Source organism: Rousettus aegyptiacus, unplaced genomic scaffold, assembly GCF_014176215.1.
Source record: "Rousettus aegyptiacus isolate mRouAeg1 unplaced genomic scaffold, mRouAeg1.p scaffold_m13_p_8, whole genome shotgun sequence".
Taxonomy (NCBI): domain Eukaryota; kingdom Metazoa; phylum Chordata; class Mammalia; order Chiroptera; family Pteropodidae; genus Rousettus; species Rousettus aegyptiacus.
Genome location: NW_023416311.1, coordinates 80,952,682 through 80,979,179, shown reverse-complemented (window position 1 = coordinate 80,979,179; position 26,498 = coordinate 80,952,682). Strand labels below are relative to the sequence as shown.

The 26,498-nt window shown below is 36.4% G+C and overlaps 1 protein-coding gene across 4 annotated transcripts in view; it reads right to left on the bottom strand.

Annotated features, from left to right (window-relative positions):
- The window catches only part of MIER3 (MIER family member 3), a 31,168-nt gene extending 5,740 nt beyond the window's left edge, over positions 1-25,428 (bottom strand). Inside the window, exons 1-11 of one of the 4 annotated variants that reach the window (XM_036226300.1) lie at positions 25,366-25,428; positions 23,897-23,921; positions 20,777-20,922; positions 12,172-12,306; positions 11,588-11,659; positions 10,470-10,590; positions 9,495-9,580; positions 9,219-9,291; positions 7,085-7,236; positions 4,920-5,001; positions 3,432-3,526 (exon numbers count right to left, since the gene is read on the bottom strand). In XM_036226300.1, coding sequence (XP_036082193.1) covers positions 3,432-3,526; positions 4,920-5,001; positions 7,085-7,236; positions 9,219-9,291; positions 9,495-9,580; positions 10,470-10,590; positions 11,588-11,659; positions 12,172-12,306; positions 20,777-20,922; positions 23,897-23,921; positions 25,366-25,374 — 996 coding nt within the window. In that variant the 5' untranslated portion in view covers positions 25,375-25,428. Of the gene's footprint in view, positions 1-3,431; positions 3,527-4,919; positions 5,002-7,084; positions 7,237-9,218; positions 9,292-9,494; positions 9,581-10,469; positions 10,591-11,587; positions 11,660-12,171; positions 12,307-20,776; positions 20,923-23,896; positions 23,922-24,629; positions 24,712-24,744; positions 24,922-25,365 lie in introns of those variants that run through there. The other 3 variants (XM_036226302.1, XM_016160460.2, XM_036226301.1) reach the window with 3 other exon arrangements.
- Positions 25,429-26,498: the final 1,070 nt, after the last annotated feature.

The window sequence follows — 26,498 nt, the reverse complement described above, 5'->3', positions numbered from 1 at the left end:
CTCCCCCAGCCCCTGCAAAAAAAACAAAACAAAACAAAACAAAAAAACCTCCAGGAACTAATAAAGAATTATAACAAGATTATAGGATACAAGATTAACATACAAAAGTCAACTGCTTTCCTATATACCAACAATGAACAACTGATATTTGAAATTAAAACAACAATACCATTTACATTACTATCCTCAAAAATGAAATACACAGGCATAAATCTAACAAAATTCGAGTGAGGTCTATATAAGGAAAACTACACAATTCTAATTAAAGAAATCAAAGAAGATTTAAATAAATGAAAAGACAGTTTACATTCATATAAGTGACCAGACTCATTGTTATTAGGATGTCAGTTCTTCCCAACTTGATCTACAAATTCAGTGCAATCCTGAACAAAATCCCAGGAAGTTACTTACACACAGATCTTACATCTTTCACAAAAATTAATTTAAAATGAATTAGAGACCTAAATGTAAAATGCAAAACTATAAAGTTCTTAGAAGATAACACAGGAGAAAACCTAGATGACCTTTGGGATGGCAATGATTTTTAGATACAACACTAAAAATATGATCTATGGAAGAAAATTTGATAAACTGGACTTTGTTGAAATTAAAAATTTCTACTCTGCAAAGACACAGTTAAAAAATGAAAAGACAAGCCACAGACTGGGATGAAATATTTGTAAAACACACATCTAATGGACTGTTATCCAAAATATACAAAGAAATGTTAACACTCAACAACAAGAAAAAAAAAAAAAACCACCTGATTAAAGAATTGGCTAAAGATTTTAACAGATACCAGAAAAGATATATAGATGGCAAATAAGCATATGAAAAGATGCTTCACATCATATGTTATCAGGGAAATGTATATTAAATCAAGATACCACTACATATCTATTAAAATAGCCAAAACCTAAAACACTGATAACACCAAATGCCGGTAAAGATATGGCAAGAAGAACTCTCATTCACTGTGGATGGGAATGTAATATGGTATAGCATATATATTTGCAGTATTCTACAAAACCAAACATACTCTTATCATACGATCTAGCAATTACACCTGCTGGTGTTTACCTGGACACCTCCAGGTAAACTTATGTCCACAGAAAAACCTCCACACAGATGTATACAGCAGCTTTATTCATAATTGTCGAAACTTGAGAGCAACCAAGATATACTCAATAGGTGAATGGATAAACAAAGTGGTATATCAATAGAATGGAATAAAAAGAAGTGTGATATCAAATACAGAGGATAATCTGGTGACTGCTAGAGGGGAAGAGGTTTGGGGGACTGTGACAAAGGGGTGAAGGGTTAAAGAAGTACAAAATGGTAGCTGATAGATGGTTGTGGGGATGAGGAGCACAGCATACAGAATGCAGTTAGTATTGATGTCATGGCTAGGTATAGAGCCACGAGGAGAGAAAGAGCAATCGGGGGATCATTTTACAAACTATATAAATGTCTAACCAATGTACTATATACTTGAAACTAATAATAAAATAAAATTTTAAAAGTCAGAAAAAAAAAGAAATATGACAAAAGAAATGAGCTATCAAGCCATGAACAGACATAGAGAAACCTTAAAAACATATATTGCTAAGTAAAAGAAGTCAATGCAAAAAGACTACCTGCTATGTGATCCCAACTACATGACATTCTGAAATGGCAAAGATATAGACAGTAAAAAGCCAGAGGTTGGGGTGGGGAAGGAGGAGGGTGGGAGGAACAGGATAGAATAGGTTAGAGCACAAGATTTTTTAGGTCAACGGAACTATTCTGTATAATACTATAAGAGTAGATACATATCAACGTAGGTTCGCCAAAACTCACAGAATATATACTACAAAGAGTGAACCCTAATGTAAACTACAGACTTCAGTTAATAATAATGTATTAATACTGGTTCATTAATTGTAACGAATGTATCACACTAATATAAGATACTAGTGAAAGCTGTGTATGTGTGGGGAGGAGTATAAAAGAACTCTGTGTACTTTCTGATCAATTTTTCTGTAAACCAAAAACTACTCTAAAAAATAAAATGTATTTATTAAAAAGAGAAAGGCATAAAATATTGAACTATCCACCTAAATACTTCAAACCTTATGTTCCTTTAGGATGAAGGGAAATAATAAATAAAAAAGCAAACTTTAAGGAGACTTAATTCCAAACTATTAGAATATACGCACATACTTTTTAAAAGATACACTTCATTTTTGAAAGCAGTTTAATGTTCACAGAAGACTTGAGCAAAAAGTGCAGAGTTCCCACATACTTCTTGTTCCCAAACATGCATAGCTTCCTCCACTATCAAAAACCACTACTATCAACATCCCCTACCAGAGTGGTACTTTTGTTACAATCGATGAATCTACAGATTCATCTTTATCACTCAAAGTCCTTCATTTACAGCAGGGTTCACTCCTGGTATTGCATATTTTATGAATTGACAAATACATAACAACATATATACACTATTATAATACCATACAGAATAGTTTCACTGCCCTAAAAATCCTTAGTGCTCTACCTTTTCATCCCTCCCTCCTCTCTAACCCCTGGGATGGTTTATCTTTTTATTGCCTCCAAATAGTTTTGCCTTTTCCAGTAGTTGGAACTATACAGTTACAGCCTTTTCAGACTGGCTTCTTTGGCTAGCAATATGTATTTAATGTTCCTTCAAGTCTTTTTATGGCTTGATAGTTCATTTCTTTTAGGCACTGAATGATACTCCATTATATGGCTATGCCACAATTATCCATTCACCTCAAAGGACACCTCAACTGCTTTCAAGTTTTGTAATAAGATTAAAGCTGCAATAAACATTTCTGTGAAAGTTTTTAAATGGACATAAGTTTTCAACTCCTTTGGGTAAATATCAATGAGTATAACTGCTGGATTGTACAGTAAAAGTATGGTTAGTTTTGTAAGAAACTGCCAAACTGTCTTCCAAAGTGGCTGTACCATTTTCATTCCTTCCACAATGAACGAGTTCCTGTTGCTGCACAATTTTACTAGCATTTGATGTTAGTATAAACCTATGTTTCTTCAGCAATGTCAGCTCTTACCCAAGAGAAACATTTCTGAGGCTATAAACTTCTGAACGGTCTAGAAAGAAAGTCAAGGAAAATGGCAGAAGAGTACGACTTCTTAAAAAATAGAGTAAATCCATTTTCTGTGAGTAGAGTATGATAACTGTGTATGTCATGAGATACGTGAGTATAGTATTAGCCATCCCATGAGCAGGCAGTGGCACCTATGAGTAAACCCCAGTCATGTTGAAGAGCAATATTAGAAATGTTAATGGCAGGGAAACACCAACAAGTTGCTGCTTCTTTTCCTACTCAAGCGACTTGAAAATTACTTACTTATATTCATTGTAATCACTGAGTAATTCCTCTGTATTAATTTGTTCAACTTACCTTATTCTTCTGTATAAGATGAAAATCTTTTCCAAAAAGCATGAGTGCGTGTTCAAAGTTTCTGCATTCTTCCTCTGTCCATGCAGTCATTCCCTCTAAGGCAATTTTAAAACAAAATTCACTAGCTTCGAAACTCTTGTATGAATCACCGATTTACTTTCAGTATGTTTTCCCTATTAAGGTCATAAATACACAGACTTTCTCTCTATACACATACACACACGTTCTGTATGTTGGCAGATTTCAGTTAGGATTATCAAAAATATGTATACTATAAATCTTTTCAAAAAGTCTATAATACCAAAATATAAACATTTTTTTTCTCTGCATGGTAGAATAAGAATTTAATGTTTTTCTATAATTTATGCTAGTTTTCTGATTTTTTAAAACAGTAAGCATATATTTTTTTTAATTGGAAAAAAAGGGTTATTTCCTGTATGAAAAAAAAAGCCTTATTTTGGTCTTACATCAAAACCATAAGTTCTTTAATTAGAGACCATAAGTAATCAATTCATATTTATTTAAAGTCAGTTTTCAGAGTATTATACTCTGGAAATAAAAAGGAAATAAGAAACAGCCCATGCTCTCAAAAGACTTAAATCTCATTCAACATCCCAGCAGGAGTTGACGGTGTATTCAAATGTAGTTGGGGCAGAGATGACATGAAGTACCTCACTTAATGACAAGGGACCAGGTGCCCAAAGACCTTAATAGCAGTCTACCATAAGTGAAAAACAGTTTGAAGTAAGGAAGAAACCAGCATTTTAATTTTGAGAGTTATGAGAGTTTAAAATAATTTTTCAAAGAAGTAGCTTTTACAAGGAAACATTTGAATATAGACTATCTCAACCTCCAAGTTTTAAATGTACTGTTTTAAGCTTTTATATTTTCCCAAGCCATTCGTATTACTAAGTATTACTTCACCCTTACATATCCTTAATGAAAATTATGGAGCATGCAATCGATTTACATAATAACAAAACTTCTGAAATTAAAGTTAATCATCTTCCTTGACACATACAAAATAAAACCTAAGCATTGTAAAAATGTTATTACATGATTACTAAAAATACACTTGTTGCAATTCAATGGAATAGACTACAGTTTCTCTTTTAAATCTTTCATCTCCTTTCATCTCCTATCTGGCTTTAAAAAAAAAGGAGGGAAAAAAACTTTTTTTTTCAATGAAATCATAAAATCATTCTTTTTAATTACTTTGGATATACTGTCATCTCTGGGATCTGCTTTGTTCTGTAACTATTTCTTCAAGAAAATGGAGGTACCAGGGGGATAACTAATTTGTATTTGAACAATCTCTGGTACATCTAAAAATAGAGGGAAAGAAAAGGAAAAAATTATTTGCTATAAAGATGATCAGAGATCTTACAAGTGTTATAGGATTGCTCTGTCCTTCAGATACTTTGCTTATTCTAATCTCGAAATGACCATCCCTGCCATTTCCCTCTGTTGATCCCCAGTGTTTCTCACCTTGAGATGTCTTTCCATTGCAGCAGTACCTTTCAATTGCTTCTTTTATATTATGGTTACACTTGAGAAGTTCATATAATGCCTAGGAGAGAGGGGAAAAAACTACTCAATAAAAACAACCAAAGGTTGATACTTAACAGCATTCTTAAAAAGAGTGCTGTATTTTAAAAATCCTGACAAACACTGGCTGAAATGTTCTCTAATTTCAGAACACTTTAAGTTATATTTACTTACATTTAGTCTATATAACTATCCTGGCAGACTGACTCTGGCATCCCAAGAGTTCATTGTTCATCCTCACTTTACCTCTCAGAAGTCATCTACCAGTATCATTCTTGACTTTTTTATTGCCAGGCCTTCTGAGCTGGGGGAATTCCCCTATTTTATATAATTTTTGCAGTTGTTGTTGGGAAAAATCAAAACTATAGTCTTCTCTCTATATCACCTACTTCCTGTTCTGACAGTTTTAATAACAGGGATAGCAGCAGACCTAGAACAGAAGTATGGGTAACTTTAGTGACTGGGATTCACAATGGTCTCAGTTTTTTCCATCTACTATGAAGGGTGTCATTTTTTTTTAATTAGAATTTCTTCCTATTAAGTTTGAAATTTAAAATACACTAAATAGAAGTAGAGAGAACTAAACTGATAGTTAAATAATAATCTACCTTCCCAAGTTGTTCCAAGAAAGAAAATAGCAGGTCAGCATCAGCAAACCTATTAATGCATCAATGTTAATAATCAATATAATAACTAGTCATTAAAAAAACAATCTCAACAGCTGCTAAAAAAAACTGATAAATTAGTATCCACTTCTAATTTTTAAAAAGACAAAAACTATAATAGTTATAAGTAGATGATTACTGCCCTGCTATAATAAAGATAGCCTATATCAAACCAAGAGCTGGTATTATTCTTAATATAAAATTCTCACATATATTACCTTCCATCGAAAGCAGGCCTCAAATCACTATTATTATACCAAATGTCTCTGAGAGTTATGGCTAATACAGTAAGACACAGAACAGGAATAAGAAATAAAATAATGGTAAGGAAAGAACAAAAGTATAATTCTATGACTTTTAGACCAGAAAACCTAAGAGAAACAACTGAAAATCATTCTATTAGTTTTAATACCTAGAGGAAAAAAATCTAAAATAATTAATATTTCTCTATATCAATAATATACAATTATAAAACTGAGATTCCCATTTATAATAGCATTAAATACACATATACATATTTAAAAGGTAGTGAGGAATTAGATGCATGTAATGTGCAAACAAAAAGAAACATTTGAGTGATTTTAAAAAAGTCAAATGAACAGGAGAATCAGACCATGTTCTTGAAACATAAGGTTTAATGTTTTAAAAGTTCTCATTTCTCCAAAATTAATTTATAGTTTTAATGAAATATAATACAAAAACCCAAAGGAATTTCTTTGTGACAGCTGACAAAACTTTGAAGTTCAGCTAGGATGACTTCTTTATGTTACCTGGAAATTCAAGTTTAAGTCTACCTACTCATTTGTCAGGATCACTTAGGTTGGCAATACAGAGTGAAAAGGCATAGGAGAGGGGCAAAATGCCATTAGAGGGCAAAACAAGGGGTATTCAAAAAACTCTTAATAGGCAATATTCACATCCCCACAACACAGAATCAGGAGTGTTCTGCATCTACAGATATACAGTGCTTAACAAACTCCTAAAGCAAATTTATACAATCTGAATATAACATTACTTTTAATCACTTTCTGAATGAAGTTCAAGAATAATCCAAAAATACCTTTATCATAAAACCTAAAAGTCTAACCATAGAGAATGTTTAAATAAGTAACATTATAACTATAGACTGGAATAGTCATCAAGAATGAGGTATTAAAGAATTCCCAATGTCAAGAAAAATAAGATTAAGTGATTAAAAATATATAACATGGTATCCAAAGTAAGGTATGTGTAATATGTATAGAAAAAAAGATATGAAACAATATAGAGTGATTACTGCTAGATCTTGAGATTTTTTTTTAAACCGGTATTTTCCTAGTTTTAAAAACCTATCAGAAAAAGAGCTCTCCACTTGACACGTAAAAAATATTTGAATCAAACATAATAAAATCAGTAACATACTACTAGTTGGCTATTGTTTCAACAGAAGTTGAAGTATACCTGTTCATTATCCCTTGTGTGTGTTCCTGCAGAAATCCTATCCATTATTTTTTCATTTCCAGTTCTTAATGAGGTCTCAACAAGGTATTCCTTAACTTTGCTCTCCAAAACCACACCAGGACGCCAAAGTAACTGGTCTTCATTTTCATATGCTGATAAAGGAAATCCCATTAACACATTAAAAATAGTGAACACACTCAAAGATGTATACAAACTGTTTATCCTCTTCCTTGATAGGCTATTCAGTGGGACAAGTAACTAACTTTGAGAATATTAATAATCTGATTACCTGGCAAGTTGAGCCTTTCATTGATAAAGGTTTAAAAAAATTTTTTAACTTTATTAAGGGCCAAATATTCCAGTGGCTAAAGCAAGCAGCTTTTTTGGCAGTTAAGTTTACTAATCAACCAGAAGGTTTTCTGTGCCTAGCAAAATCTAACGTAAAACACCCATAGTGGTGTCCTATATTCTCCTAATGAGAGGGTAAAAATAACCTGTGTGAATTCTTTCATAATCTCAATGAAATTTTCTACTGAACTCCCAAAATGGCTCTATGAAATGTCTCTAAGTTAAAAACTGACAAACAAAAATAACTAAAAACCAAAATATATGCCAATAATGAAATACCTAAGAAAGGTATATTTTTCCTTTACTGATTTCCTCCAAAAAGATGAATTTTTATTTACAGGAGATAGCAGATTAATCAAAAATAAAAAAATAATAAACAGTAAGAGAAGTAAATTTTCCATAATCTCTTAAAGAGAGTGATGTATGAATAAGCAAAATATCACTGAAACAGGTATATATTTTATTAATGTACACACTGCCACCATACTCAAAACTTCTACTTCACACAATAAATAAAAATGGCCCAAGTATTTTTCTCATTGCTTCAAGTGCAGTCCATCCTAAATATAGCTACTAAAAAATTTCTTGAGACCTCACTATGTACCAGGGACCATGGTAAGTGCTTTATGTTCACAACTGTATAAGGTAGGCATTATCAATCCCAGTGAACAGGAAAGTTAAAAATAACATGTGCCTATGAAGCAATGAGACTGACTTTTACGTTAAGTTTTTAGAATCAGTTTCTTTACTCTTTGATCGAAACTGAAATAAATAAAATAGCTTAGGTTTATTTCCTCAAAAGATAGAGAGGTATACCTTCCCTTCTGAATGTATGTGTAGAACTGAGAGAAGATTGCTTTCATTACGCTTACTCTAAGAACCAACAGGTGCTGAGCATTTAACTGGCTCCAAAGGTTTCTGCGGCATTTGGGTGGTAAAAGTGGAGAGGCTCGGGCATCTGAAGATGATCAGCTATCATTTGCTTCCCAAAAACAACTGTCTTCCATCACTTTGAAAGCAATTTAGGGAAATAGTGATGCTAAGGGCTGTCAAAGCTAATGACCCCAGGGTGGCCACTTCTCCCTTCCTTTAAATGGGGGATAACTTGAAATAGAGGAAAGAAAGAACAACTCAGGGAGTGTTGTGTCGCTGTGCTGTTTTGCCCTCATAACCTCGCAGGGACGTATCAACTCAATAGAAAAAAGGCCAAATCCTTGTGGCCAAATCTACTTGGTTTTGAAGTTCAACTAGGAAGGTATAACTGAATTTTTATTTCCCACCACTTCATACTTCCATATTTTCAGAACCAACTATAGTTGAAATCTACCAAAAATGTGAGGATAACTAATTACACTTAAGGAGGAGTGTACAACAAAAAGAAGCAGAATCCTTATATTCCACTACCTTCTCTTTCAAGGCTGTGGCAAGAGAATTTCTTCTGGTTTCTTTTTATTCAAGAGTTTGCTAAAAGGATTAATCCCTAACATTCTCATTACCTTAAGTGATAAGGTTCTACCCAATTCTACTGGAGCAAGACACAGGCCACGCAGCTACACTTAAGAGGTGATCTACTATTTTAACAGGTGCTGAGCATACTGGCCAAGAAGCACTGTACAGAGAAAGAGGTAATTCTCAGAGTCTCATGGTTAATTTTGATATATTATTCCTAAGTCAGGCCTACATTTTCCCTGACTCCAAATCTATCTTTATAATCAGATATTTAAATAAACTTATCAAGGGGTAACATGGCCTATCAAATATTATCATAACCAAAAGCCTTTCTTACCTTTATCGTCACCATCATACTCTCCAAGATAAGGGGGAATCTCTGCCTGATATTGTAAACCGATCATTATTTCCTACAGGAAAATTCAGAAGTAAAAACAACTTATTACAAAAATAAATACTGAAAAAAAAATTCCAACTCATTAATCAATTACTACAGGTCAAAAGAAACTTCATCTGTGACACACAAAAAAATTCTTTATTTCAAAAATGTTTTAAAAAGCTACTTTAATACTTTAGTCCAACTGGTCTACTAAATTATGATAAATCAACTTACCTTCCTCAAATCTTCAGGTGAGTTACCACTATCTGTTTCAACATCTTCGACCTCTGATTCCTTATCCCCATCACATGTAGTATTTGCTTAAAAGAAAAAAATTAAATTTAAAAAAAGTATTTTATTGCTTATTTTCGCAGCACCTATAAGAGTATTTATAAAAATGTGTTGAATAAATGAGATCGGCACAAATATACTAAACCTCTTGTACTAGTCTCACGCATTTTGACAATAGTCAAAACAAGACACTGAAAACACTTAAGATAGTGTATAATAGTCTCATAATTATTTAGTGTTTGATCAAGTAGTTTGGGAAGGCAAAAGGCAAATCACTATGGTCACCTTAAAAAAATATATTAAGCACTGGAGTTCTAATAATACTAATCCAGAATGAGACACATACCAAGAGGTACACAGTAAGTTACGTTTTTGTGCATGCATGTGTGTATGTGTATTTGAATGTTAACTGTGCAATTCGTCTACCATAAAAATACCTGAAAAATAAACAAAGTTGTATATAAGAAATCTTTCCAAAGATCTTTTAAACATTACTAATAAATATTAAGGGATAACATCAAGAATTAAAAGGAAAGGATTAAATAAAATTTAATTAAATAAATCACTTAAAATAAAAAATACTTTCTGAGCAACTGAGAGCTTTCAAAACCAAGAGAGTAAAGTCCAAAAAATGTCTATAAAATTTAATGGCTGAACTAAGCTGGATTACCATATCAACAGATAATTCTTAAAAAAGAGAATAGCCTTGAAAAAATAAGCAATTATTTTAATTTTTAAACAGAACATTAGTTGACCTCTATCTCTATGAAAAAGTTATATAATCTTATTCAGATAATAAAAGCATTTTATTTCAAGTAAAAAACTTAAGACTATTTTGACAAACTATTAAATATAATAAAATGTCTGCAACCTAGATTATCAATACTACTATTAATTAGTAATGACTGGGTTTCTCACATCGTAAAGGCCTCGGGAAGAAATCGGAAGTTTCATGGGAAGTCACAGATGGTGTCAGATCATCTGCAGAAGACTGAGTTTCCTCATCATCACCTGACAATAGGTCTTTTGCTATTTCCTCCTGTAAGAATAGAAATACGGTGTTAGAGTTAGAAATAATTACATCTCATCAGCTTTAAAATGTCTTTTTATAACATTATTCATAAACTTAAGGTGTTATGATATAATTAAGAACTATTCAAGCTCCCTTAGTTTTGAGAATTTGAAATTCAATAATTTACTTCATGTTAGTATATAACATTTAAGACTTAATTATAGATATTTAATAGCTATACTATTATACATGTATAACAAACAATTTGCCTAATTTATGAATATGTAGAGAGCTTATCTGAAGCTACAGGCTAATTTTTAGTGAATTTACAACAAAAATCATCTTACTTCTATAAGTAGTTAACAATTGAACTAACTTTCAGCCAATATAAATTAATAGTCAGTCCTCAGTATTTGAGGGTTCTGCATCCACAGATTCAACCAACCATGGAATAAAATTATATTTTAAAAAATGTTATGTTGTTGCTGATGTGTATTACCGTAGTTAGGTCTACAATGGTTGCTTTTGTACTGAACATGTACAGACATTTTTTCTGTCATTATTCCCTAAACAATAATTGTTACAACTATTTACATAGCATTTACATTGCATTAGGTATTCTAAGTAATCTAGAGATGATTTAAAATGTATGGGAAGATATTCATATGTTATATGCAAATACTACACCATTTTATATAAGGGACTTGAGCATACTCAGATTTTGGTATCCAAGGGGGTTCTGGAACCAATCCCTCTCCCCATGGACAACAAAGGGACAACTGTAAAACAAAACCTAAAATAGTCTCCAAACTCCACCATTACAATAATTTAAAAAGTTCAACTAATGAACAGCTCTGACTTGTAAATAATTTCAAAAGAATTTTTGAATTTTTTTTTTGTAAGTGTATAGTCATCTTTGTGCCTGGTACATAGTAGGCACTCAGTATTTGCTGAGTTATTACTGTCATTAAGGTCTGTGGTACATTAATATCACATTTGATTGAAAAGTGGGAACGTAACTCACAGGAAGAGGTTCCAAGATGTGGATTCCTCTCCCTGCCTGAGATCGGAAAGGCGAGGGAAGCTTTCCAGGGATCTGTTAGCAGAGACAGTGGCTGTGTAAATTTTCCTCAGCAGGGACTAGGCCTTCCCCACAACCAACCTATGTTAGAGATGTATCACCGAGGGCTTGGCTGCTACAGTGGCTGTCACTCGCAGAGCCCAAGAAAACAGAACTTCTCTCCAAACACTCCATGCCTAGGCCAGTTTGGTTTGAAGGCTTGTGGGGGATTTATTAATCAATGCATGCAAGTGTTCACAAGATCAAAAGAATTTAGGGCAAAATCTAAGTTTAGACAGAAAGTAGCTACATAGGAAAGATGGAAAAATTATAGAAGAATACTCAAACATGCAATATATCATGAAGCTACTACTACTTTTAAAGTACTGTGATCAAAGTCAAAGAACACTTAAGTCGCCAAAACGATAACAGCAATGGGTTGATAAATACCATTTCAGAATTATGAAATTTTTTAAATTAAGGAAACTCTAATAAAAACAGTCAGTGGTAATGTAGCTGGAATTTTTCTTTTGAATGACTGTACTTACTTTGTCTAGTGTCATATCTGGTAGTTCATCTGCAAGTTCACTTGGGGAGCTATTTGTACTGGAATTTGCAACTGCTGGAATTGTAGGTTCATAGCCATAGAATGCCAGTAAATCTTCTAGAGGCATGTTTCCTTCCTATCAAACCAGGGTACAAACATGAACTTAGGAGATGTCACAATACAGAACTGCAGATAAACTGTGATGCCCTTAATGTTCATAATGCGCATTAGCAACAGCAGTATCAAATCAAAGCTGAGTTTTAGTTTTTCTTTTTTGGCTATAGCCAGAAAACAGTCTCAAACACCTAGAGCTGTTATTAGTATATTAATATAAACCTAATAATTAACATCTTAGTTTTTATTTTCTAGCATCAATCACTTCATTTTTCAAAAAACTCAAATTTTTGCTTTAATGAACTTTTTTTTTTTTTTAGCTTTCACACTGGTATAAAGATTTTCCTTGAAAACATTTCTAATTAATCAGTCAATAACTTCATGTAAATTTCAGCTTGTTCCCTTACAATTAATGGTTTACCACTTGGTTTATTCTTCATGTTAATTAGGAGATACCTGATGGGAAACCTTTGCTCAACATTTACCAACAATATTTATATATGTTTAAAACACAATTATCTGTTTATAATCCTTTTACATCTATCTCTATACTTCCTCCCCTCTAAAAACTATCTAGTGAAGTTTGTATTATTACCACCATCTAACAAATGAGAAAACTGAGTCTTAGTACTAGGTTTGAATCCCAGAACCCACAGGTCTCTTACTGGCTACATTGCTTTGATTAAATTACATACTCTGGCTGTACTGCTGCCTGTGTTATGAGTATCTATGCATGCCACATGCGGACACCCAGTCACTGTTCTTGCCCCCAATAATCCATCTGAAAATAAGTATTGTACAGTTGATCATTGAACAACATGGGTTTGAACCACATGGGCCCATTTAGCCATGGATTTTTTTCCAACAAATACATTGAAAAAATTTTTAGAGATCTGTGACAATTTGAAAAACTCACAGAAAAACCTTATGATTTTAATAACGTTTTCTATTCTGTAGCTTACATTATTATAAGAAGGCAGTCTATAATACATACAGAATACATAATTAATTGACTGTTTTTATTAACAATAAGGCTTCTGGTCAACTATAGGCTATTAGTAGAGTTTCTAGGGAATGGATTTTTGACTGTGCAGTGGGGTGAGGATCACCACTCATAACCTCCACATTGTTCAAGGGTCAACTGTATTTTTAAAAATATTTTAATTCAACTACTAAAGTGTATAAAACTATTTATAATTATTTAAATAAATACAAAACAATATATCCATGGACAAGTTAATTTGTTAAATATTTTTAAGATGTGATGTAAATATTTTATTTTGCCATCAGTTATTTTAAAAAATGAAACATATTTGCCTGAAAAAATATTTTTAATATGTTTATGTTAATCTTTTAATAGATTCATTTTTAACCCTTGCTTATTGGTTTAAGACAAAATACCTAAGTCATGAAGCAAACAGCATGAAAATGCCAAAGCAGAGTGTGCAAAACATGCCCACAACTGGTCACAAAGTATGCTGAGATGAGCCAGTGATGACTCCTAGAGACCAGCTAATTGCCGACCAGGATCCACAGAGGATGCAGGAGCTGGGGGATCCCCAAGAATCTGGCCCTCACCTTTGCAGGTATGGAACTTGCACTTTTCACTGTGCCTGATTAAAGCAGATTCATGATAAATAAACAGAATAAAGTATAGAACAGAAAGTGCCAATTTGTAAATTTTCAGTGGGAAATGTGCCTTTCCAATGACCACACCAATCACGTCACACAGGAAATCCTTTTAGCTTGAGTCTGAAATCAGTAAAAAGCTGTTAATGCAGGGAGTTAATGCACATTGAGTTGAATGGTCAGGATGGACAGAAGTTCACTTAATGCCATGGATAAGCCTCATGAATTATTTTTCTCCCAAATCAAAGAACCCCTCAAAGGTGCCCAGAACTAGATTTAGAATCTCTCTAGTACTGCTCCTTGAAGAGTCCATGCAGTCCATCCCCTTTGGCTCATATTGGTCATCATATAATAGAAGACTAGGTTGCAGTGTTTGCCAACCACCTGCCAGCAGTATTTGTCCAAAACCTCAGTCTCAGATTCCCTCCATGAGCTGCAGAGATGAAAATGCGCACTCATCATACATGAATCATCCACCTTCCCATCATTTACTGGGTTCTATCTAGTACTGGGTGGAAAGCTACCAGCTATGAATATAGAAATGTAGAATATAGAATTTATAGAAAAATTCCTGCTTTCAAGGAATTCAGTCTTACTAAAGGAGATTGGTAAGTTAATAACTATAACATAATGTGACAGCTGCAATAATCGATTCTGGAAATGGTGCTATAAATTGGTGGGTACAAAGAAGGAAAGACTTATACTCTAGGAATAATGGTATAGGGTAGGGAGGTACCACACAGAGGGAAAAGACTGAGCTAAAACTTGAAAGATGAAGAGGCATTTGATAGAGTAGGGTTGTGTACTAAGGACTTATCTATCATCGGAAACTGTGTGCCAGGAGTCCACTGTGTCAGGTGCTCTATGAAACACAGATCTTACCTTTCTACCACTCACAATCTAAGGGGATACTGACAATACGCAAATATAGAACTACCAATTATTATGAATACACAAATATAGAACTACCAATTATTATGAATACAAAGGAAATAAACAGGGTCCTGAAATACAGAATAGTGTAGGAGGCCTATTTTCATAGGGTCATAGGAGAAGACAAGGAGTGCCCTTTACTCCCAAGACAATGGGAAACCCCTAGAGAATTATAAAAAGAGGTGATGACTTTATTTCTTCTTAAATGCCAGCAGCTACAGGAAGAAAAGTTTGGGGAGGCAGAGAGATAACAGTTCTTCCTGGGAGATCATATAGGGCCAAGATGCTGGGTTAAGGTAGGGATGTATACATGGAGGAAAATGAAGAGATAATACATATTCTGAGGTGCAATCAAATGGGTTATTGGACGTGGGAGTGAAAGGGAGAGGGAAAGATGACTCCCAGATTTCTATTTAAGCAATTGCTTAGCAAATGGTGGTAACTTTTACTAATACAGAAAAGACTAGAAAAGAGAAAGAGCTTTGAAGGAAAAAATTAAGAGTTCTACATAGGGCACAAGTTAAGTTTGAGAGGACAACAAAATATCAAAATGGAAAAGTCGAATTGGCCAGGAGCCTGGAGCTCAGAGGATCAGGCTGGGCTAAAGATATAAATCTGGCATTCATTAGCATCTAGATGATATTTAAAGCCATAGAGCCAGTGAGCTCACTCAGAGAGAAGGTAGAGAGAGCAGGGGATATATGCCTGCTTTCAGAACTTTCAGATATATTACCCTGCAGGCAACAGGATATATCTAGAAATTTTAAACATGATTTGCATTCTGGAAATAACATTCTGGGACAGTAAAGAACGAGAGCCTGAATTAAAAAAGGGAATTATCCAAGTGAAATTAAAAAAAAAAAAAGTTTCTTGACTTACTTGATAGAATGAATGAAAGTGACACGGTGTCTAAATGAATTGCCCATTTCTGGCCTGAGAATGCTAAATAGCTATAGCATCATAAGACAGAAACACAAGACAAACTTGAGGGTGGATGGTGGAACGTTAGATGATGATGTAAGGTAAAAGTTGCAGTAACAGGCTTGAACTTGATTATCCAGAAAAAGAATACAGAGTTAAGAAAACAAAAGCTAGAACCCTGGGGAATACCATCAATTAAAATGTGTATGTGTGGTGGGGGTGGGGGGGAGGGTTGTGGAGCCCATAAATATGATAAAGGCAGACACCAGAGAGTAAAAGTAGAACTAGAAGAAAGTAGGAGTATGAATGTTTAGGAAAAAGTGAGTATGGAGATACCAAGGATGGTGACTCAGATCAAATAGCAAAGAGAAATCAAGTGAAATAAAGATAGACATGAATTCTTAGTTTCTGTCGATTAGAAATCTGACCTTACAGCCTGTTGGGAGAAGCAAAGCTGAGGACTGAATGGAAGGAGGGAAAGTCCATAACTTTAAAAGGAGAATGATTAAGAGCAACACAAGGTCAAAAGAGAACTTCTTCCAAGTGTGGAAAACGTATAAGTAAGATTCTATGCTGAAATAAAAAATACGTAGAAGAATAAATTGAGGGCAGCGGGGATGGAATCTAGGCATTAGCCTGGGATGTGGAAGATACTTGTGGGACAAGAGAGAAAGAAGGAAGAATGAGTATAGAAGTTTAAGTTTGTATGTGTGGGGCGAAATAGAGGTTCCACGTAGTCACCTATGAAAACTCTACTCTTTAAATCCTGACCATCTGTTGAAGGAGAAAGTGACCACCTTAATGGACACACCTCATTAATACATTCAAAGGCTGACACTGAATAGTCCCCTAAAGGGACCTGGTTCTAAAACACAGAAATAATCTTTCCTAAAACTTTTAAAGCACAACTGGAAAAGGTGCACTCAGTCCGCGAGGCACTTTGCAAATGAGCTTTCTATTAGAGCCTATTTATAAAGCACTTAATGCTTTAAAGCATAAAAGACATTTTTTCAAAACTAGATTAGTAAATTTCAAAGTCTCTGAGGATCTGTGGTGACTAGATCAGCTTAGAAATTTGACCTAGCACCTTACCCCAGGTATGAAGATTTTTCTGTCTTTTTCTCAGGTATTTTGTTGAACCTATTTAAATTTTAAGGGACACATTTAAGTTTAGGTACACTTATAAATGAACTGTTTTTTAAGTTGAAGAGTTTATATCAGGAAGACAACAAGATTTAAAGGCAGAGTACTGTCATAAGAAGAGATGAAACATTGCCATTTGCAACAACATGGATAGACCTCAAGATAATCATGCTAAGCGAAATAAGCCAGACAGAAAAAGTTGAAAATCACATGATATCACTTATATGTGGGATATAAAACTAAAAGCAACAAAGGAACAGGACAAACAGAGACTCATGGACACGGACAATGGACTAGTGGTTACCAAAGGGTAGCAGGGTGGGGAAATAAAAAATAAGTAGGAGAATAAACTGAAGGCAGCAGGCATAGAATCTAGGCAGGAGGTGGTAGATAGACAGGGTAAAGGGTGTCAAATATAGGGGGATAGGAGGAGGGTTAAGTGGGTAAAGGGGATCAAATATATGGTAGCTGAAGGAAACTGGATTTTGGGTGGTAAACACACAATAGCATATACAGATGTCAAATTATAATGTACACCTGAAACTTATATAATTGTGTTAACCAATGTTACCCCAATAAACAATAAAAAAAGATAAATAAAAAATAATAAAGGCAGAGTACTCACTAATTGCTATTACTGTGGGCAAATCACCCAGCCTTTCTCCCCTCAATCTCCTTATCTATAAACAGAAAAATACCACAATTTCCTTGATTCTATGATACATATCCTCACATATTAGAAATCAGGATGCATCCCAATACCAATGTACAGATTTCTCATAGTAGTGTTCTTCCTTGCCCCATCTATTGATTTCTAAATATATGGCACATCTCACAAGCAACAAGGCCAAGAAAATAATGCTAATACTCATCTCACACACCTAATGGTGTGGGTCAAATGAGGTTGTCTAAGTGAAGTGCAGATCAATTTGAATAGACATGGGTCTGATATCTTAAAATATGGGCTGCCAAAAAGCATACAAATAACTTTTTAACTGCTTAAAAAAATATCAGGGGAAAACCTATATATTAATAAAAGAAATGTAGAGGACTTTTTAAAAAGGTATAGCTCTAAATCTAGGATTATTGAATAAAACCTCTCAGGAAACAGTAACATGAATAAATTAAAACATAGAAAGACATGACATAAACCTTATTTTAATGTTTAAAAACAACAATCTAGTCATATAATCTATCTTTTATACTTACCAAAGCGTTGCTATAGGCAAATTGTATCTCTAATTTTCCATACCAAATAAGGTACTAAAAATTGCCAAAATATAGGTCATATTTACAGTCTACAAACTATTGAGTTTATTTGCAGCTAAAGAAACACGGTAAATTTTGAAAATGAACAGTTACATCTAGCCCGTAAGGCTATTAACATATACCAGTACCTAAATCCGTTTCAATACAAAATTAATAGAATACATTATTTTAAATTATGTAGAAATAATTTCAAATTTCTTCAAAAAATTAAATGATCTTTACTCTTTATATTTGTGACTCTATCTATTGTTTCTTTTATTCATTTTCATGCTTCATTAAACTAATAAAGAATCCAGAGCACATCTACATAGTATGCTTTACTACGGAAAAGAATCACAGTTCAGGGGAAGTGAGTGTCAGTCACTCTTAGAAATAGCTCCTCTTGACCCTTGCTCAATGAGAGAAGGATCAGTCTTCTGTATAGAGACTCAGCTTTTAGGTCGTCACTAGAATTTGCTTAAAGAGCATCTGTATTATTTTGTTTCGTTTACCAAGAATTTGATCAAAAGCCAAGAAACAGAACTATCCAAGTACAGAGAAGCTGAAATATTTAAAGGCCTGTAATTTTTCTGAATCTACAAGTTCAGTGATAGATATCATTACAAAGCAAAGATTTAATTACCAGCGTTTACTAAATAAAATGAAAATCACAGGAATAGTGCTAGATATTTCTGTGAACAGGTAATCAACTCTTTGCTGTTGATTATTTCTACTCTAATTTCCTTTTAAAACTCACTAAACACAGATCAAAGTAGTTATTACTACAATCTCTAGAAAAATAAAACCTATTAAATCTGAAAATTTTACCAGAACATAAAAATTTCTACAAGATTACTCATACTGAAGTAGTCAATGAGTTAGCACATTACATGAAATTTTTAAGACTTATTATTTTACTGAAAAAACAGCTATGTGCATGGCTAAAATGCAGTCTAGCACATTTATATCATTTATGTCATGCTGGCTGTAACTAGACTACTGTCTCCCTATCTTTAACAACAAACACATAATCGAGGAAAGTGCTTTATGAGAACATCTGAGATTTTTGCCCCATGTCCACAGCAGTGTCCTGACTTAAAAATCCACAGGAGAGAAGTGATTAAGAAGCCTTCCATGAACTTCCACATAGGGCTAAACATCTTTTATTAAATATGTGTATCTTTTCTTCCATAGTTCACTGCTTACCACTTTCTTAGCTCTTAGTATACTATATTAAAAATCTTTGTTCTCAATTGTCGCTTCACACTAGACTATAAGCTTCTAGAACTCGGAAACATTGTCAAGTTGCTCATTTTTGCAATCCCAGGACCTACCACAGTCCTGGGCTTAGTGATCATGTTAGCTGGACTGTAACTCTCAGTTATCCTAGGTTACCCATGCATAAGAGATAGGAAAGAATTGCCTGAATAAAGCCAAGGCAGAGCTCAAAACTCTTCGGTATCTTTTCTCATCAACAGGCAATATTTTATTATCACCTCTGAAAGAAGCAATAGGGAAAACTTCTCTTCTTGAGAATTTCCTAACAACTTCATCTCTATATTCTCAAGTATGTTTGACTTTTAGAGGAAATATATATATTTTTTAAATGACTAATATCTAACTGCAACCGTGCTAGATTAACTTGCCAAACACATAAATGCGTTTAGAAATTTTCAGGCCTACCAAAGCAAGCCTGGGGTCTAAGCCCCAAGTCTGCCTTCTGTTTCCTTGTGTATTAACATAAAGGAAGAAATGCAATGATAGCCCACCCCTGCCTCACAAAGGTAGCAGAAAAGATTATGTAAGAATGTGCTTTGTTGTCTTGAAGAAAAAGAAGTATGAAAACTTAAAGGTTTATTATTATTCAATAGTATTCTTGAAAGGCTTTGTTATTTTGGTCTGATGAAAGATTTGCAAGTAGTTAATTTATAGATAAGTATAACTCTACATTTTCTTCATAATGACCTCTATGGAAGTCTCTCTTTGTAGTCCTGGTACAAATATGTGTTTAAAATCCAGTTTATTTGAATTTATATTTATTTTCGGTTTAAAAACTTATAAACTACATTTATTCCTGTCAATTTTTTAAAAGATGACTGAGAGTAGAAAATGGGCTTTCATCAATTTCCATTTTAAAAGAGAAAAACTTTTTTCTTGATTTTTTTATAGTATTCTAGCAGATAATTTGAAGGAAAAGACTTCCCCCTGTATCTACTTCAGTGCTTAAATTCAAGTTTAACCCTCAGTACAATAGTGTGGTATAATGCAAAGAAGGCTGGGCTAGGATTCGGAACTAAGTTTAGGGCCTACAGCTGTCTATATATGTAAGAGTGAGCACATGTAGTTATGTCATTGTGCTAGTATAAATGTAAAAATTAGGTTAACAGATATGAAATAAATTTGAAAAATTAAATAAAATGTACATATTCGTCTATCCTCCAAAACAATGAGAAAAATCAGTGACATTCTGTAAAAGGTCAAAAACAAAGATGCCGATCCTATTTTTTTTTTTATGCCAATCCTATTTTTATTTCAGGTAGCCTATAAAATAATTTACAATAAAATTTCAAAATTGTTACTAAAAGTTCGTATTAAAATGCTAAAGTGAAATCCTTTACCTTTTCTAAGTCTTCAATTTCAGAACTGAAGTTTTTACCCTCATCCATCATTTCCTCTTCTTCAAGAGTTCTTTCGTCATCATAGTCATGGACCAACATCTCAGCAGTGGGGTCAAAATCATGATCCTCAGAAGACAAAGACCCAACTGGAATGAAATAAACTCAATCACTTTATAAGTTCATAAGGCTATTTACCAAAAAACATATAACTTGTATTCTGCCAGTTCCTTTTAATATTTATAGGCTAGCTTTAAATGCACTTACTATATATTTTACAGCTTATAAAGATCATAGTTTTGAAAAGATACCCAAACTAGCAAAAGAACAAGGCAAAGTAATTTAACAACACTTTTTTATAAGTTCAATCCATGAGAGTAAGATTTATATTAGCAGCAAAGTGACTTGTAAATGGAACAGTCCCCCCACCGCCCAAATAAATGTTCTAATAGAAAAGTCAAATTTGCTTATGCATTAACATTTGTCCAAAAGCAATACAAAAATGTCAGAAAGATTGAAAGATTTCACAAGAATCTGTTATATGCTAAGACTAAACACTTTGGGATAAGAGAATATAAATTTTACTCAAAGGTGCAAAACACAACAGAAATACGGTTTTTGAACAAATATAAGCATCTGTGAAGCAGCTATATATACAGCAATTCAGCCTTTAAAAGCACAATCACTTTTCATAATATGTCAAGCTCCTCAGCTTTAATCAAACAGGCATTAAACAGTAAGAGTATACTTCTCTTGGATTACTAATAAAGTTCTTAAGATTATGTGAAGGAAGTATAGAAAATCATCTAAAAGTTTTGGAAGATGTATCCCATTACAAGTTGTTTTAGTCAAATCATACTTATTTATAAAATTATAATTCATTTTAATGGCAAATATGAAGTTAACAGGATACTCTGAAACCAAGTGGGAAAAAGATAAGATCTAAAATCCAAAGAGAATAAAATCAAATAATGAAAAACGAGAATGTCTCCATTGTTTTATCCAATTCGCTCAGACCAATGACACTCAGAGCAGGAAAGAAGTATCAGAATCTTGGGGTGAAGGAAGTAGAACACTCAACATAAAAAGTATGACCTATTTTTAGTCAAGCTATTTTATATTTTGAAATTTCGAACATTTAAAGAGAGTGTGAGATTAACAAAATACTGAACTAGACCAAAAAATTTTCACTATGGAAAGGAGTATGGATATAATTCAATGTTTTTTATTATAAGTTTGAAGAACTTTGATCTTTAGTTCCAAAAATAATACAACTTCTAGGGAACTTAATTATTTAGGAGATTTACATTATATTTTTTAATATTGAAAAATATTATCTGCTCCTTTTAAAACTTGAAGGATTGGCGATTTAACTTAATTTTAAAGAAAAAATGTATTAAATAGCTCAAGAGCAGAATATTCACCATTACATTTTTTTTTCTTTGAAGAATTCCTGGAAACCTCTGTGGTATGCCAGAGTGTCAGGGAGGGAATTAGATGGTAACTTTTCTACCCCTCTGAGGGCAGAGTTCTGCCTTCTTTCGTAATCCTTGTATCACTTGGCATCACTTGGCGCAGGCTCTCTATTAAAGTGGAAGGTATTCAATAAAGGCCAGAAACGAAGGGCTTCAGGGTCTACTCTTGGCTTTGTCCTGGCTTTCTGGGACCTGAGGCAAGTCATTTAAACTTTCTGGGCCTAGGTCCAGTTTTTCATTTGTAAAACACATAGGGGTGGCTTAAATGACCTCGAATCTCTTCAGGCTATAAAATTCCCTTTAAAATTGGCTAATCAATTAAAAGCAGGTTATAAATTTGTTTAAACACCAAAACCAAGTGGTTTTGATTTTTAGATTGCAACTTCTTAAAAGCTGTGACACAAAATGGAAAAATTCCACTATCATCCAGATGTTTGGCATCGTGTAAATATTCTCTTCCTGAAATGTTATAAAAAGTCTCAAAATTAGAGAAATGTTTTAAAATGATTTTTAAATGTAAAGAGATAAATAGCTATTTTTAAAATAACCAGGCAGAATTTCTTCTACTTGGTGTTAACTATCTCATAATACCTTAAATGATAATCAAAGGAGAACCCAGAAGTCGACCAAATACACAAAGTAATATGCAAGGAAATGGACTATTCACTCTAAAGCAACACGTTATATTGTTAAGACTTGGAAGCTCATACTGGGCTCTATTAAACTAGGTAACTCTCAGTAGTTACTTAAAAGTCTCCTCAAGTGTAAAATAAGGGACTTGGACTAGTTCAGAAGCCCTTTTCTGGAGAGTATGTGAGGGAAAAGAGGCAGCCAAGAGGAGGCTGTAAAGGGGATGAGAAACTGGAACAAAGCTATCCTTACATTTTAGCTTAAGAGGAAAGGTCCTCACCATGGATGGGTTGCGAGGGTTCCACAAGCCCCAAATTGTGTGCAATTATGTATACGAACAGAGTTATGAGAGAGTTCTTTGCTTTCATCAGATCCTAACAGGAGTTTCCGGCCCCCAAAAGACTAATAAACACTGTCCTAGATGATCTAAGGTTGTCTCACCTCCAAAATTCTATATTACCACCTTCCTGTGCTAAACTTGGAGATTGTTTCATTTGATTAAGGAAGCTTTACCTAACTCTCAAATTTCAATTTTAACACAATCTATAGACATCTCTCAATTATGAAAAATATATGAGACAAAATAAGGGGACATGAGAGTCAAGGTTAATAAGTAATATAAGCAACCCCAAAGTTCTGACAAATTAAAGAGTTGATTTCTCGAAGAAAACAAAATTAAAATCTAAACTAAATTCCTAAAGTTGAAGGATGATTTGGGATTAAGTGTTTCAGGCTTGGAGATAAAGAAAAACGAGATAAGTGCGAAAGATATATTACGTAAAAGAACACTTTTCTGTTAGTAGCTTTGTAACAAGTATGTTTTCAACAAACAAAAAAAAGGGGTAATAGAACTGTTCCTTCCTCAAACGACTTAATTACCAAAACGTACACTGAAACTCTTAAAAACAAGTGACGAAAAACTCGCAGGCCAAATTTTTGTGGGAAAACCTTTAGCAAGAGATCTTTGAGCCCCCATTACCCTTTGGGACCCACTGAAGAGGTAAGAAAAAGGACAAACCTGGGCTCGAACTTCCAAAAGAAGCCTAGGAGAGAGAAGAAAACGTGCGGTTAGATCGCAAAGCCGGGGGAAAAGGCAGCGCCGGCAACAGGGCGCAGAGGAGGCGGAGCCCAGCGCTCCACCGCAGCTGCCAAAAGTGCAAGACGTAGCTTCGTTCCAATCGCGCCCGGCCCCTTTCGGGCCCCTCTTGGCTGCTTCGCCTTCCTCCCCGAATTCCCAGTGTACAAACTCGTAGACCCGGGATGAAGCCGGGAGTGTAACAGGCAACACTAAGCAGTCCCTTGGAGCTCAGAAAGTTACAAAGCGAAGATGCAAAACCCAGAGCAGTAGATTCTTAACATCGGTCCCCCACCCTCAGCATCTCAGCAGTACCCCAAATCCCACCCGGCTCTCCACAGCCCCAAACACCACCTCGCAACATACTCCTTTTCCTGAAAGAGAGAATCGCCCTCTGAACACCTGGTCCGCCCCCTGGGACCCGAGGCCCCCAACTTCGGGTCTGTCTTCTACCGCCGAGCATAGGCCAGCTCGCGACCGGACACTCTCCCCCAAACCCAAGCGCAAATCCCCATCCTCTCCCCCGAATCCGGAGACGCAGCACTTCAGTCGCAGAAATTCTGGTTCCTTCCAGGGTGCTCAGTCCCTCCACAGGCCTGCCAGCGAGCCCCTCGCCCCAGCGAGTTCCTGCCGAGGGGCTCCTGGTGCGCTACCCCCTCCCCCCACCCCAGCTCACAAGTCTCGGGGGACACCGCCAGGACAGCTTCGCTCGTCTTGCCTCCCTTAGTTAGCCCAGAGGGAAGTGGGGCTGCCGAGAGCCCCTCGAAGAGTAGAGAGTCTGGATCGTCCACCTTCACTCCCAAGGCTCCCGCATCTCCAGGGCTGCGGAACCAGGAGTCCCGCTCGCCTCCCGCGGAGCCCAGCGGCCGCGCATCCCGCTCGCCTCCGCGCCTGGGGCAAAGTGGAATGTGAGGTTCCTCTGCACCGCAGCCCGGACCCGGTGGGCCAGGAGCACAGAGCACTTCTCCCGCAGGGCGCGGGCGCAACCCGCTCCCGTCTTTGCAATCCGCTCGCGGAGGGGGGGCTCGGCCGGTTTCCACCCACCCCGGCCCGGGGAGGCGGCGCACAGGCTCCAGCGGCCCGCGTCAGCTGCCCCGGGGCACGACACGGCGCCGTACCCCGACCGAGGCTAGCTGCAGCCGGCCACCGCCTGGGGTCCGGTTCTGTCGTCCGGTCGGGTCGGGGCAGGAGCCGACGCGGCCTAGTCCCGTAGGGAGACCGCTCCCGCGCCCGCTCCCGCCCCCCGGTCGGCCCCGCCGCGGCCGGTCGCCGCCCCGCGGCCCCCGCGCCGCCGCGCCGCCTCCCGTGGGGCCACGGGGGAGGCCTGGATCCCCCCGGCCGGCTCGGGGACAGCGGGAGGCCGCCGGGCGCCCGGTCCAGCCCCGCCGCCCCTGCCCGGTTTCCCTGCTCACCTCCGCCATATTGGTACCTTTAGGGCGAACGAGCAGCGCCGAGCCCAGTCCCCGGATGGGGCGCCTGAGCCAATCGCAGCCGCCGCCGCCGCCGCCGCCGCCGCCGCCGCCGCCGCGGTCCGTCGGGCACCCGCCCGGCGGCGGCGGCGGCTTGGCCCCTCGCAGGAAAGGGCAGCCCGCGATGCCCCCGGCTCTCGTGCACGACCACCCCGGTTGGCACCCCAAGCCGCGTCCCGCACCTGCCGCGGGTTCCGGGACTCGTACCCGCGCTCACCCGCTCTTCCTCTCTCCGCTGGAGTAAAGTTCATACTGAATTGGAGGCATGCGGGATACGGATGGAAGCACGAACGCGGGGCAGACCCACGTCCAGCCAGTCGAGGCGAAAGAGCCTGCCGAGGCTGCTGAAGACCGACGGACAGACACCCCGGTCCAGTAGGGCTTTGGGGAAGCAGGCAGGAGACTTGGAGAAATGACAGACTTCCTTAAGAAGAGAGGAGGTGGTTGATGGAATAGACTGATGGACGAGAGACCGACCACCACCTCCCCCCCATCCCACTCCCCGCCCCGAGAAATGGGAGAAATGGGTGATGGACGTCAGGGTCAGTCCAAAATGAGAGGTTAACGACCAGGCAGGCACTTTGAGTTTCCTGGGAGCTACCTGCACGAATTGGAGATCAGTACAATGGCTCTGAGAGTGGACCATGAAGTGGTCATCTGCCAAACAGTCTCTGGAAAATAATGACAGTACAGAAGAAAAGGTAAAAGATCAACAGGGCAAAGAATTGATGTGGCACAATTCAAAGAAGACACTCATAAAATATAAATTATGTACGTACAAAAAAAAAATTAGAACAGTACTAGGGGTCGTTAATCGCCAAATAGTCCAGGGGGTGACCCAGAGGTACACAGTTGATAGACCTATGGAAGGGCAGGAATAGCATATCAAAGTCCCTGGACTGAGTCTCAAAACCTCTACCTCCCACCTTTCTCCCCAAAAGCCAAACATTTGCTTAGGGTCAGAATGGAAACTAGTCCTGTGGGCAGGTGGATGGGTGAAGGAAGGAAGGCAAGGCTTAACAGATATACTTACTCCTACACATGCCTTATGGCCATTTGCTCTTCTTGGGAGCCGT